We start from the raw sequence: 14,816 nt of genomic DNA on the forward strand, positions 1-14,816 counted from the left end.
CTTCCATAGATACAAGGATACTAGGAGAAAAGACAGGTGCCCCATTTCCTGGTGGACATCTGCTTACGCAGCACTGTGCCTGTTTGAGCAGGAAAAGAAGACCCCGAGGGTCGCTTGAGCTCAGGAGTTCAAGACCAGCCTGGGCAACATGGCGAAAACCCGTCTCTACAAAAACTACAAAAATTAGCTGGGCACATGGTAGTGCGCACCTGTGGTTCCAGCTACTTGGGAGGCTGAGGTGGGAGGACTGCTTGAGCCTGGGAGGTGGACGCTGCAGTGAGTCATGATCACATCACTGTACTCCAGCCTGGGTGACAGAGTGTGATCCTGTCTTAAGAAAAGAGCAATAAGTAACATATGTAAGAAATTAAAGGTAATAGGGCAAAGGAGAAAATCCAGCAGAGAATGGGATGGGAAGTGCCAGGGTGGGGAGAGAGGATACTCTTCGGAGAGATGGATGCTAGGAAAGATTTCACTCAGAAGCTGACATTTGAGTAAACATTTGAAAAAGATGAGGGTCCAGTGTGTGTGGCTCAGGCACGGGCCAAGCCTGAGCCTGGGGAAGGGAGGAACACCGAAGTGGACAGAGGCTGCGCTTTCACGTTGGACTGACATATCTAATTGCTGCAGATGACCAGGAGGTTAAGGATTCTGTGGTGTCACTAAGTGGTCGAGAGGAGGACTATAGAGTATGGTAAGGAACTGATGGGAGACAAGATGATTTTATTTCAGTGCATCAGTAGCTCCGATTCTTTGATAAACCAGTAACACAGACATAATTTTACATTTCTGCTATTACATATGTAACAAGAACGAGGAAACTTAGCCATAGAGACTTTTTAAGTTCAATAGTTTACTGCCTGTAACTTAAGTGTCTTACCCACAAATGCAGATGTTTCTTAGTGAAGTCAAATGTAACTTGAGAGATCTAGCTTAAAATAATTAAAGGGAAAAGTGAAAATAATGCAAAGTGCCATCATTTTCAATAGTAAAATATAAAAGAACATACCTAATAAATAGTCCATGCCTTGAGCTGACTGAATTACTTCTGTGCAAACAGAACTACTACTGATTCCATTTAAGGTATCATTTGCCTTCTTAATGACCTACAAGAAATGAAATCATATCACCTTACATAACTGACAAAAGTCATCGCATATCAATTTACTGTTAGTAGAAAACCCAACCGAAAAGCCACGAGGTGTTAAAAAAATCTCCTTTTATCCTTGAGGAAACAATCCTCCATTTCTTTGGAAGAGAAAAGACAGGTTTTTTATTTTTTGAGACGGAGTCTTGCTCTGTAGCACAGGCTGGAGTGCAGTGGTGTGGTCTCAGCTTACCACAACCCCCAACTCTCGGGTTCAAGTGATTCTCCTGTCTCAGTCTCCTGAGTAGCTGGGACTACAAGCATGCGCCTCCACACCTGGCTAATTTTTGTATTTTTAGTAGAGACAGGGTTTCCCCATGTTGATCAGGCTGGTCTTGAACTCCTGACCTCGTGATCTGCCCGCCTCAGGCTCCCAAAGTACTGGGATTATAGGTGTTGAGCCACCGCACCCAGCCAAGACAGGTTCTTTAGTTTAAATATTATTTTGATTTAGTCAGAGTTAATGAAATCACTTTGTTATTTCTTAAACACAATGACAGATGAGGAGACGACTGACACATGAGCCAGTCTGCTATTGTAAGTGTGAAAGAAGCCTCACCTACGATGTATGACTTCCACAGAGTTTCACTTTGCCCAGGGACATCCACGTAAGGCTCTCCTGAAGTTTGCCTCTGTCCATTCAAATGAACCAAGAAGGCAAAAAGGCACAAGAGAACACTTACATACCTGTGAATGCAAAAATTGACATACTCACATTCAGGGCACTTCCCAGGCATCTCTGCCATTCATATGCATATCTCTCATTTTCCTGTGAATTTGATAAAAAGAACTGGGTTAAGCCTTGAGTGCAAACCTGGAATCTTCTATTGATGACTCTGTCAGTTCAAAGGGCTTGAGCTTGGAGGACTTTCCTTTTTATTACAATCACTCTAGTTCAAGCATTTTTTTTTTTTTTTTTTTTCAGACAGGGTCTTGCTCTGTTGCCCAGGTTGAAGTGCAGTGGCATGAGTTCTGCTCACTATAGCCTCAACCTCCTGGATGCAAGCAATCCTCCCACCTCAGCCTCCAGAGTAGCTGGGACTACAGGTGCGCACCACCACAAGTGGCTAAGTTTTGTATTTTTGGTAGAGGTGGGGTTTCACCATGTTGCTCAGGTTGGTCTCAAACTCCTGAGCTCAAGTGATCTGCCCAACTTGCCTTCCAAAGTGCTGAGATGACAGGGATGAGCCACCACGCCCGGCCGCAGTTTATCTTTTGAACTCACTAATAACAATGTTAAATTACTAATAAATGTAACTTCTGAGCACAGGATCTGTGAGTCTAAGGGACATGCTTTCCAGCAGCTTCCCTCTGTGAGTGTTGCCTCATTTGTTCCATCAGTAACAGTGTAAGCCTTTCTTCCAAGGCACTCAGCATGTAGCTATCTGGTACAGAAACTGCTATTAAGCTGCTAGCTTTCCACTCCCCGGTTATAACGCTGTGTGTGAGGACATGGCCCACGCGCACGTGTAACAAGGAGTAGGGAAAGGCAGGAAGTTAAGTGTGTTGACCATAGGAGGAACACACCGTGGTACAGGTGTGCACCACCATGGCCAGCTAATGTACTAAGATGCAGCAGACAAAAATAAAAAATTCAGAATATTTTCCCTGTCTCCTCTATTTTGAGGTTTCATGAAGACAATAAAGTCTAAGAGCTCAAGAAGAATTCTACAAACTCTGCCATCCTTGTGAAGTCCCATGAATAGTTTTGGTTTTAGGGTCACTGACTACTTTCAGTGGGTGCCACACCTGGAATGTTTTCATCCAGGGCTAATGTTACCCTTCTCTCACTTTAATTACATAGTTTATGTCTGGTGCTTTGTGCCTTTCTGCCCCTCATTTTCCCCATGTGAAAGCTGAGAGCATTCTTTCTTGGGGTCCTGTGTGCTTGCTGGTCTGTTATCCACCCCCTATAAAAAGCTCTCCTCTCACCTCCACCTCTCCCGTCAGGTCTTTGTACTTGTCTCGGATGACGGGCAGCGCAGGCTTCTCATTCAGAGTATTGGAACGGTCTCTGAAAGGCTGCTCCAAAGCTGGAGAAGGGGAAGAACGGCTTATTTCTTTATCACCGAGGCTCAAACTCCTCTTGTGTGATCCTGGGAGAAGGGGAGAATAGTCAAAGGTTTTGGCTACCTACCTTAGTTCAGGCAGAGGCTCTTCCTCGCTACCACAACCCTCTTTTTTTTTTTTTTCAAGACAGAGTCTTGCTTTGTTGCTCAGACTGGAGTACAGTGGTGCAATCTCGGTTCACTGCAACCTCTGCCTCCTGGGTTCAAGCGATTCTCCTGCCTCAGCCTCCTGAGTAGCTGGGACTACAGGTGTGCACCACCGTGCCTGGCTAATGTTTGTATTTTTAGTAGAGATGCGGTTTCACCATGTTGGCCAGGCTGGTCTCGAACTCCTGACCTCAAGTTAATTCGCCTGCCTCCGCCTCCCAAAGTGCTGAGATTACAGATGTAAGCCACCACACCCAGCCCACGACCCTCTTCTTCAGATGCCTATGTCATGAGGCATTCACAAACACATTCCTCATTCATTCTTTCTAGGAAGCTACATGTTGAATGCTTTCCACTGTTCTCTCTTGCTTGGTTTCCCTGCCTTTTATTTTCAACATGACTCTTCTCTGATCTATCACAAGTCTTCCATAATGCTCAGTGCAGAATCACTGGAGTCTGGAGAACAAAAGCACCTTTCTAAATACCAGTGTGTAAGAGCTGTGTGGCTTTTCCAGTCATTTGTTATGGATTTGTAACCGAGTTCCTTCAGAGGCTCTCAATCCAGCTGAAATCAACAACCCCTCAGTCAGGATGAGATTAAAGCAGAAGAGGCAAACTCAAATGCCTTCAGAGACCAGGCAAGGAAAGTGAATAACCTAAGAAGGTCCGCTGAGACAGGAAGCGGTGGGGATTATGGCAAGAGAGAGAGAATGACCCATCTATAGGGAGCAGTGCTTTTGGCTCCAGCTGCTTGTCAGCATATGGGAGTGCAGACCTACTAGTGCCAGATATTATGACTTCTCAAGAAAAGGTGGAAATCCAGATTGGGAAATCTCATGTCTTTTTTTTTTTTTTTTTTGAGACGGAGTCTCGCCGTCGCCCGGGCTGGAGTGCAGTGGCGGGATCTCAGCTCACTGCAAGCTCCACCTCCCGGGTTGACCCGCCACCTCGCCCGGCTAGTTTTTTGTATTTTTTAGTAGAGACGGGGTTTCACAGTGTTAGCCAGGATGGTCTTGATCTCCTGACCTCGTGATCCGCCCGTCTCGGCCTCCCAAAGTGCTGGGATTACAGGCTTGAGCCACCGCGCCCGGCCTCATGTCTTTTAAATACTGGCAATTACTTCATACTTAAAATCTCTTTTGTGGGTCAATGTGATATGCAGGCTGGATGCAGATCCACGGCCACCACATTGCAACCTCTGGATTCAAAGACATTATCTGTGCCCAGGGAACAGGAGAGGAGCTAACGTGCCTTCAAGTGGCTCAAATCCATTTATCTGGCTCTTTCAACACAGCGCACCTCTAACCAAATGAGCTAAGGAACAATACCTGTATGCTATGCTTGTTTTTAGCCCATAAAACAGTTATCTGAGGGATACTGATTTTGACTCCAGTCTCAGGGAAATCTTTATTATAGCTATCTGTAATTGAACCAGATTTCAAAGATTAGAAAAATCTATTTCCTGCTAAACCAGGGAGTAACATTTTATTCTTAAGAACATGTAGGCCGGGCGCGGTGGCTCAAGCCTGTAATCCCAGCACTTTGGGAGGCCAAGACGGGCGGATCACGAGGTCAGGAGATCGAGACCATCCTGGCTAACACGGTGAAACCCCGTCTCTACTAAAAAATACAAAAAACTAGCCAGGCGAGGTGGCGGGTGCCTGTAGTCCCAGCTACTCCGGAGGCTGAGGCAGGAGAATGGCGTAAACCCGGGAGGCGGAGCTTGCAGTGAGCTGAGATCTGGCCACTGCACTCCAGCCTGGGTGACAGAGCGAGACTCCGTCTCAAAAAAAAAAAAAAAAGAACATGTAACATCTCAGTGGAAAAAAACCGTAATAGTAAAATCTACCTTGGAAGCTACTCACCTTGAACAGAAAGGTCAAAGGTTGCCAGCTCACTTTTGATCATTTCTTCACTGGATTTCATTTTGCTTTGTGAAGTGGCTACTAAGAAGTCAAATTTGCTGATTTTGGGCTTTTCACTTTGAAACTCTCCAAAGTCATCTGAACATTCATTGGGGGTTTCTTGAGAGGCACCACTGGACGCTGGGCTGGGACAAGTGGCCTCTGGGCTCCGTTCAGCTGTAGGCAGGTCCTGTCTTGTGAAATCTTTATAGTCTCTGCTTTCATATTCCTTTTGCTCACTGGTCTGAGGAATCATGTCTTTAAAACTGGCAAACGCTGGGAAGGTGGTCTCTGGAAGAGCATCTTCACTTGCAAAGGTTGTTACTTTGGAGAGAGATGTCATGGTGATGTTTTCAGAACTGCCAAATGAAGTCTCTTTCTTTTGAAGAATTGAGGTGGCTGAGGGGGATCCACTTCCTGCTGAGAGGACAAATGGAGAGAGTTTTCTGCCCTGAGTTGCATCATCCCTGTCTGACCAGTCATAGCTTGTAAGTGTGCTCACTGCAAAATTGCTACTGTAGCTTCCAAAAGCAGCATATTTTAAGTCCTCTATATCTGAAAGGGAAATAAGACCCCACAATTAGAGGCAAGCAATTTAGGCAAAATGCCCTAAACTCTGTAGAAGCAAAATGCCTAGCATATTTGATTAGTTTTATACTATGTTGAAATTAGCTAAATTTAGAGTTTGCACTAAAATTAAAAGAGTTGGGCTGTAAAATCTGATCTTAAAAAAACCCACATTAGCCTTGAGTTGGCATTTACATTTAGTTACCAAGAACCATTTTCTTTGGCTATAAAAATTACTAAAAAAAGATAGGAGGTTCATCTACCAATGTATATACTATTTGATATACGACTGGGGTCATTTAATAAATTGTTCCCTTATAAACTTAAAAATGTACTGATATTCCTTGCCTAAAACATGTCTCCCTTCATCTTGATTTTGTTGGAAAACGTGCCTTTAAAACATAGTCACGTGAAATGTACGTGGCAAAATAATTAACAGTTGACAGTTTCTCAAAACTAAAATGAAAATAATGTCATCTAACTTTTCATCAATTATTAGGGTTTCTGTCATAATATTATCAATTATTAGGATTTCTGTCTCAGGCAATGCCAAATATGAGATTTTAATCAAGCAATTACTTACCTAGTTGTTATTTTGGTCAAATTGGATGTCATATTGCTGTGATGAAGTATGAGGAAAGAAAAATCAATCTGATCTACTTTCGCCCTTAAAAAATGCAATAAAAAGATCTGGGTCCTGTTGGGCTCCACTTGTTCCTTCAACTATGTATCTACTCTCCATTTAAAAAAAAAAAAAAAGGAAAGAAGGGAAAAAAAAGAACTGCTGGGGCAGACGACTGATTTTACAAAGCATTCTCAATATATAGTTCAGTAATTTAAGAGGCAGCATAAAACAGCAGAAAGAATGTAGGTTTTTGATTTAGAAAGACCTGAGTTCAACTCTGCTACCTACTATTTGTGTGGCACTAGGCAGATGATTGAACATTTCTGAACCTCAGTTTGCTTATCATTAAAATGAGGAGAAGACCATGTACTTGGAAGGACTGTGTTATGGCCATCAACCATGACCATGTGTGTAAAAGGCCAGATTGACGCCTGATGAGCAATACATAATAGCTAGTGTCTGCTCTGCATAGTTGCCACCAGCCTCAACTTGACAGTTAATTGCTGCTTTAGGGCCTACAGGGGAATTTCAAAGCAAAAATGAAAAGTCAACTCAGCATTTTAGTGGTGTTACTAGGAGAAAAAGGTTCTTGCTCATTTTCAAAAAGCAAAACCAGCCGAGACTGAATTAGGCTGGTGTGGAGAAGTGGGTTGATATGCATTTAGTTTCATTGTAGTCACTGTACATGAGGCAAGAAGGCTAAATACAAGACTCTTCCTCTGACAACCACATAAGTGATTTACAAGGAAACTGCTCAAAAGTTTTGTGACCTAGATTTTCAGAACCAAGTCAACAGGTGAACCAACATGGAGTCATTTTTCTCTTTCTTTCACAGCGATACTGCATAATTTATGAGAGGTAAGAGGCTCCTGACGTTTCCATAGCTCTTCTAATGGTATAATCCAAATCTCTTTTTCTTTGAGCTATTAGGAACGGGGTACTAAGTTATAATAAAAACAAAAAACACTAGCCATTCAAAAAACCAACCAGCAAAAAGCAAACACTTTTCACAGAATGATGGTATATTTAAAAATTCTGTGGTGCAATCGTACCCTTCAAATGTGGTTTATAAAATAGAAGGAAAAAAAGATTCAGGTGAAAAGGTTTTTTTTTAATTTCTTTTTTGAGACGGAGTTTTACTCTTGTCACCCGGCCTGGAGTGCAATGGCGTGATCTCGGCTCACTGCAACCTCCGCCTCCTGGGTTCAAGCGATTCTCCTGCCTCAGCCTCCCGAGTAGCTGGGACTGCAGGCAACCGCCACCACGCCCGGCTAGTTTTTGTATTTTTAGTAGAGACGGGGTTTCACCATGTCGGTCAGGCTGGTCTTGAACTCCTGACCTCGGCCTCCCAAAGTGCTGGGATTACAGGCATGAGCCATTGTGCCTGGCCTCAGGCGAAAAATCTAGAGTTTAGAATGAATGGAAAAGCCTTTAACCCAAAGCTTTCTTGGTCTTTTGCTGTAGTGTTTTTTTGTTTTTGTTTTTTTCCCCACTATTTAAAGGGACCAGAAGGTGTCCAGACTCAAATGAGGTGAAATTCAATCAGGAGGTGATGCAGTTAAATACAGGACTATTCTTGGAGGGGTACATTCAGAAGAATGTTTCATAATACAGATTATTTTTATTCCTAGGTCCTATGAAAGCATTTTGGGAAACTATATTAGGAACTGCTTCTAGAATCTTTCCTATTAAAAGGGTATCAGGCTGGGCATGGTGGCTCACACCTGTAATCCCAGCACTTTGGGAGGCCGGAGTGGGTGGATCACCTGAGGTTAGGAGTTTGAGACCAGCCTGACCAACATGGTGAAATCCCGTCTCTACTAAAAATACAAAAATTAGCCAGGTGTGGTGGCAGGTGCCTGTAATCCCAGCTACTTGGGAGGCTGAGGCAGGAGAATCGCTTGAACCCAGGAGGTGGAGGTTGCAGTGAGCCGAGATCGCGCCATTGCACTCCAGCCTGGGCAACAAGAGCGAAACTCCGTCTCAAAATAATAGTAGTCATAATAATAATAATAATTAGCTGGGCGTGGTGGCGTGTGCCTGTAATTCCAGCTACTCGGGAGGGTGAGGCAGGAGAATCGCTTCAATCAGGGAGTCGGAGATTGCTGTGAGCCAAGATGGCACCACTGCACTCCAGCCTGGGGACAGTTAGAGACTCTGTCTCAAAAAAAAAAGGAGACAACTTTCCTAGAGGCAAATGATAAATTTAATGAAAAGATATCTCCAGTTTAAACACTGCAATCAAGATATTGCTATGGTAATAAAAAGATCTTTCTTTGCAATTACACAACAACAAAATGTCTTTTAAAAAACTAAAATGACTAATATAATCAGGTAAAAGGCATTACAGGCAATAAGGGATTGCCTTAGCTGAGGCATTTTTAAAATTTCAGGAAATCTTAGTTTTATTAAAAATGATAACGCCTGTAACATCTTGCCTTTTGGAGCAACTCCCAGAAAAGACTAAATGAAAGACTAGAAAAGCAAATGAAAGACTTAAAAAGAAATACTTTACACTTAAAGTGAAGAGTAAATGTACAAGATTCACTAAAACCAAGCCTCAAAATTGAGTTTTAAATTTACTTTTGCTTATTTGTTGGCTACTATAGTGTGAAAAAGTAATTTCGTACTGACGGTACTGACGGTACATAAGGAATGTGAGACAGAACACCGTGCCCCTAAACTTAGCATTTATAAACAATATAAATACAGGGCAGTATGTTCTGGCATAGCGAATATTTGTAAACCATTTTCTAAGAAAAATGTGTTACATCAGTTCATTGAATGTAGCTTAAAGTAAGAAAATTTTCATTTCCCATGTTAATAGTTCTACATTTCTAAGCAGTCCAGTTATAGGTATTATTGTATAATGGTCTTAAAAATATTAAAGATTATGTAAGACCTACAACGTAAGTGATAGAAGTCTTGTCTGAAAAAATGATGTGGAATAACCCACATTTTAGTCTATAATCACTGAAGTTAGCATAGATGGATTTTCAATTTGATAGCTGAATTCTGAAAATTGCAAGAGAAAAAGGAAAAAGAAAATGGAGAATGAATGCAATAAAATGAACAGAAAATCACTACTGTATTTCCAGTTCTGCTGCGGAACTCCTAGGCTGCGCTAGGCTGAACTACATTTGCACACAGATAATACGCCAAATTGTGTGTTTTAATGCATATATCTGTTCGCAGCCAGGAATGTCCTATTACAAAGGCCAAAGGAATAAACGTATACGATCTGTTTTCCATCACGGATCTCAGATCAAAACGTGTATTTCTTGCTTATGCTGGCAAGTAACCCTATTAGTCTCTTCCATAACCTCTATTCAAATCTCTTTTGAATTGATGTGGTACATGAAAACAAGGTATTTTTTGGAACAAAGAATGTTGGCTGCTACTACAGGACACAGACAGCCAAGCTCATTTCCAAGGACATTTACTAAAGCTGTTAAGTATATGCCCAGGTGATGAAGAGTTACTGGCTTTTGAAGGAGTTGAGAGAAAGAAGAAAGGAGATACACGTGCAAATTCCACTATTCTCATTTTATATAGCAATAAAAATGTTCATTGGACTAAGAAAGAAATGTATTTTAATTTACAGTACTGATTTAATCTAAACTTCATTTACCAAAGCAAACCATAAAATACTTGTACATTTCAGTTTCTCTCTACTCTGGGCTCTAATCTCCTTTAGGCCCTATTCTATCTTTGATCTACCTATGAGATCAGTCGTATTCATAGTCTCTGTTAACTAAAACACCTGGTCTGTGTCCCGTAAGTCTCAAACACTGAAGAAAAGAGGAATGAAAGTGATCACAGTGTAAGTGGACAGGCTGGAAAATGCTGCTGTTTAATTGCCTTCCAGTGTTTTCTAATCTGTATGAAAACTTCCTGTTCTTCATTTGTACTGATTCACGCAACTCTATGATTTAAATTATATCCACACTATGTATAAGCACCTTTGGGTTTCTGTGTGTTTTGAGTTCAAAAATGAAAACTGGAAATCCTGTGGATATTTTAAGTCAGAGGAAGTCAGAAGGCCAAGGAATGGTGTCAGGATACACAGTGGGACCATCCCTGGTCATCAGTAAAAATCTCATCAAAAAGACACCAAATGAACACAGAAGACAGGAAGTGCAACTGAGGCCTTTTGGTTCTTTGGTGCATTATTTTAGGATTTAGCACAGGTTTTTTGATATTGCCAGTGTTCCCTTCATGTTCATTTGCTACTTTTTTTTTTTTTTGAGACGGAGTCTGGCTCTGTCGCCCAGGCTGCAGTGGGAGTGTGGCACAATCTCGGCTCACTGCAACCCCTGCCTCACAGGTTCAAGCAATTCTCAGGCCTCAGCCTCCCGAGTAGCTGGGACTACAGGTGCCCGCCACCTAACCCGGCTAATTTTTGTATTTTTAGTAGAGCCAGGGTTACACCATGTTGGCCAGGCTTCTCAAACTCCTGACCTCAGGTGATCCCCCCACCTTGGCCTCCCAAAGTGCTGGGATTACAGGCGTGAGCCACTGCGCCCGGCCATCATTTGCTACTTCTAAAAATCAGCAGGGATTTTGATGTGAACAACAGAGTGACTACAGAACAACAGATACACGGGTATACCTTCTCAGGTACCGATACATGAAGTGAAGCACTAATGGCATCAGGGTAAACCAAACAGTATTTTGTTTGTTTGTTTAAACCTATAGCATAGAGTTCCTCAAGTCTTTTTTACAAAAGAAGTTTAAGTCATTACATTACATTAAAACTACCTCCCTAAAAAGTAATGTTGCTTTGGAAATATTCATTACTCAATTTGTGAATGTACGCTTTACGCACAGTTACATTCAGTCATTTTCTGCAGCCTGCTCAGATAAATGCAGAAAAGAGTTAAAATAAAGCAGTCCTACATGGACCAATCAATCTAGCATTACAGAATTCCATTGACAAATTCCTCAGCCAAAGCCATCAAGAGATTGGTCTTATAAATAGCATGGGAAAATCCAAAATAAAGGGCAGCTAGCATTATCACTAAATGGAAGCTACAGTAAGATCTTTCTTTCAAATGTGTTAGCAGCACATATCATAAATAAAATACAATGCATTTATACAAGGTTTTTGAAACGAAGTATTATTCAACTTTTTAAAGCAGTATGTCCTGGAAAATGTTGTATTTTGAATGGCAGGCCTGGCTTTTCTCAGAGTTAATCTAAACCTCTAAATACAACTTTTCTTCTTTCTTAAATGGCATATTTAAGACACTACAAGTGATATCTTAGGAATCCTATTCAAAATCCTCATCTTCTTCTAGGCTGGGTGCAGTAGCTCACACCTGTAATTCCACTACTTTGGGAGGTCGAGGCAAGTGGATCACCTGAGGTCAGGAGTTTGAGACCAGCCTGGCCAACATGGTGAAACCCCATCTCTACTAAAAATACAAACATTAGCTGGGAGTGGCGGCAGGCACCTGTAATCCCAGTTACTTGGGAGGCTGAGGCAGGGGAGTCATTTAAACCTGGGAGGCAGAGGTTGCAGTGAGCTGAGATCCAAGATCGCGCCATTGCACTCCAGACTGGGCGAGAGGGAAACTCTGTCTTAAAAAACAAAACAAAACAAAACAAAACAAAAAAACAGGCACGGTGGCTCACGCCTGTAATCCCAGCACTTTGGGAGGCCAAGGCAGGTGGATTACTTGAGGTCAGGAGTTCGAGACCAGCCTGACCAACATGAAGAAACCCCCGTCTCTACTAAAAATACAAAATTAGCTGGGTATGTTGGGCATGTGCCTGTAATCCCAGCTACTCAGGAGGCTGAGGCAGGAGAATCACTTGAACCTGGAAGGCAGAGGTTGCAGTGAGCCGAGATTGTGCCATTGCACTCCAGCCTGGGCAACAAGAATGAAACTCCATCTCAAAAAAAAAAAAAAAAGTCTTCATCTTCAGTGATTTAATTTCCTTCCTTCCTCAAATTCTAAAAAAGAACAAAGAATTAAAGCCTCAAAACATAAGAATACAAAATATAAACCATGGAAATATCCCCTTTTCCCACGGATTTTATTGGTTTTGGGTTTCTAACCTGAAACACAGTAATATTCTCAAGGTTTTTTACTGTTACCATACTCTAAAATGGAGAAAATATTTTCCATGTTTGACCTACGCTTGTTGCTACATTTCATTGGTCCTTCTAGAAATTGTTTTCTTAAAAATAAGAACGGTTCAACCCTTACTTTGTTAGACGCACCCCCCAAACCTGTTTTAAGAATTTGCTTTATGTACTATGAGAAAAGAAAAAAAAAAGGCTGAGGGTTGCTTCATCATACAGAATACAAAACTGCAGATCTAACATGCTCTGCAATTAGAGGATGGAGTACCCAATTTCTCTTTCTTTGAGACAGGGTCTTGCTCTGTCACCCAGGCTGGAGTGCAGTGATGTGATCACAGCTCACTATAGCCTCAACCTCCCAGGATCAACTGATCCTCACACCTCCTGAGTAGCTGGGACTACAGGGGCACACCACCATGTCCGATTAATTTTTGTATTTTTTGGCAAAGATGGGGTTTCACCATGTTGCCCAGGCTGGTCATGAACTACCAGCCTCAAGCAGTCCACCCACCTTGGCCTCGCAAAGCGCTGGGATTATAGGCGTGAGCCACCACGCCTGGCTGAGTATCCAATTTCAAACTCAAATCAAATTCCACCCTGATGACTTCCGCTATTTTCTTTTTTTTTTTTTTGAGATGGAGTCTAGCTCTGTCGCCCAGGCTGGAGTGCAGTGGCGCGATCTCAGCTCACTGCAAGCTCCGCCTTCCGAGTTTACGCCATTCTCCTGCCTCAGCCTCCCGAGTAGCTGGGACTACAGGCGCCCGCCACCTCGCTTGGCTAGTTTTTTGTATTTTTTAGTAGAGACGGGGTTTCACCGTGTAGACCAGGATGGTCTCGATCTCCTGACCTCGTGATCCACCCGTCTCGGCCTCCCAAAGTGCTGGGATTACAGGCTTGAGCCACCGCGCCTGGCCAGACTTCCGCTATTAATACACAACACTTTCTATTATGCAGATTATCAATTTAAATACAGTTTACATTTACTGTGCTCAGAAGTCCATTTCAATATTATTTTATTTTAAATTAAGTTTATAACTATCTAGTTATCTATAACTATGTAGTAGCTTGAACTATGTAGTTAGTTACAGATAACTAGATAGTTACGGATAACTAGGTAGTTATAGTTAACTCTTTCCACAACACTCAACTCTTAGGTCTTTTTCCTCACCTCCCCCTTCTCTTCTCTTCAATGTCATGCCTAGTAAAGACAGATTCTCTACAAAAAAATATGATCAGTTTCTTCAAAAGAAGAAACTGCAACAAATGTTCTTTCTCCCTATCATGTAAAGTAGTGTAAAGTTTACTCTTATTTAAGTCTGAAGTTATATTTCAATGCAATGCCATGTTAAAAACTTACATTAATGGAATTAAAGAAACAAAGGCTAAAATGTACCAATACTTTCTTAGAAGACAGGTGTTGGACGAACCAAAACTAAAGGGGAAAACCCTCTAGTCTCAGGATACTATTGCTTTAAACTTGGTACCAGCCAGGTATTTCTTTGGTCTAACCCTGAAAAAGTACAAATTACACACATCCCCACACTTTCAAAATATGCCAAAGAATTATTTATTAACACAAGACTTACAGATCACAAAAGAGAGTGATACAGAAGAGCTGGAAAAGAAGTCATCAGAATAAGCATGCAGATCAGTGTTTGCAGAGGAATATACTAAAGCAAATTCGAAGGCACATTCACACAGAAAATGTCTAAATTGAAAAAAAGACATCAGAAAAGCAGCCAAAAAAAGGGCACTAATTAAAATACAAAGATTTTCAATGTCAAAGAAGAGCTACTTTACAGGTAGGTAGGTAGGTAGCTACAGAAGTCTTGCTAACCCTTTGAAAATGTCACAGATGAGGGTCAGCTCTTGCTGCCAATAAAACCATATGATTTTAATGACTGCACGTCAAGATGCTTCAGTGCCACAGATTAAATTTAGTCGGGGGAAAAAGCAGCCTAGTTGAAATTATATGCAGCAAGGCTCAAAGGGTTAACTGTAATATATGCAGAGAAATCAGGCAATGTTATCAGTATTATCTACCTTCCATACAAAGAATTATAGCAAGAGTAAAAGAGACAGTATCCCCTTCAGAGTTAAGTTAGGGCTTCTAAACAGGATTAAGGTCCACAGACAGCAATCTACCAGGTTTTATTCTCTCTTCATCAGCTCACTTCTTATTTCTCCAACAAGAAGTACCTTTAACCCTCAAACTAAGAGAGCAAGAGATACTGTGGTGAACATGAGGATAAAATAAAACCACATT

The 14,816-nt window shown here is 41.7% G+C and overlaps 1 protein-coding gene across 16 annotated transcripts in view; it reads right to left on the minus strand.

The window, feature by feature from the left end:
- SYNRG (synergin gamma) overlaps positions 1-14,816 on the minus strand; it is a 97,018-nt gene that overhangs the window by 22,262 nt on the left and 59,940 nt on the right. For 10 of the 16 annotated variants that reach the window (XR_004430715.1, XM_033183838.1, XM_033183829.1 and 7 more), the window contains 4 exons: positions 5,229-5,822; positions 3,080-3,243; positions 1,863-1,916; positions 1,010-1,106 (listed from right to left, as the gene is read on the minus strand). Coding sequence is in view for 14 of the 16 variants with exons in the window: in XM_033183838.1 (XP_033039729.1) it covers positions 1,010-1,106; positions 1,863-1,916; positions 3,080-3,243; positions 5,229-5,822 (909 nt within the window). In the remaining 2 variants the exon portion in view is untranslated. Of the gene's footprint in view, positions 1-1,009; positions 1,107-1,862; positions 1,917-3,079; positions 3,244-3,341; positions 4,197-4,455; positions 4,865-5,171; positions 5,823-14,816 lie in introns of those variants that run through there. The other 6 variants (XM_033183839.1, XM_033183841.1, XM_033183830.1 and 3 more) reach the window with 4 other exon arrangements.

The sequence above is a fragment of the Trachypithecus francoisi genome, unplaced genomic scaffold (genome assembly GCF_009764315.1).
Source record: "Trachypithecus francoisi isolate TF-2019V2 unplaced genomic scaffold, Tfra_2.0 Lachesis_group20, whole genome shotgun sequence".
Taxonomy (NCBI): Eukaryota; Metazoa; Chordata; class Mammalia; order Primates; family Cercopithecidae; genus Trachypithecus; species Trachypithecus francoisi.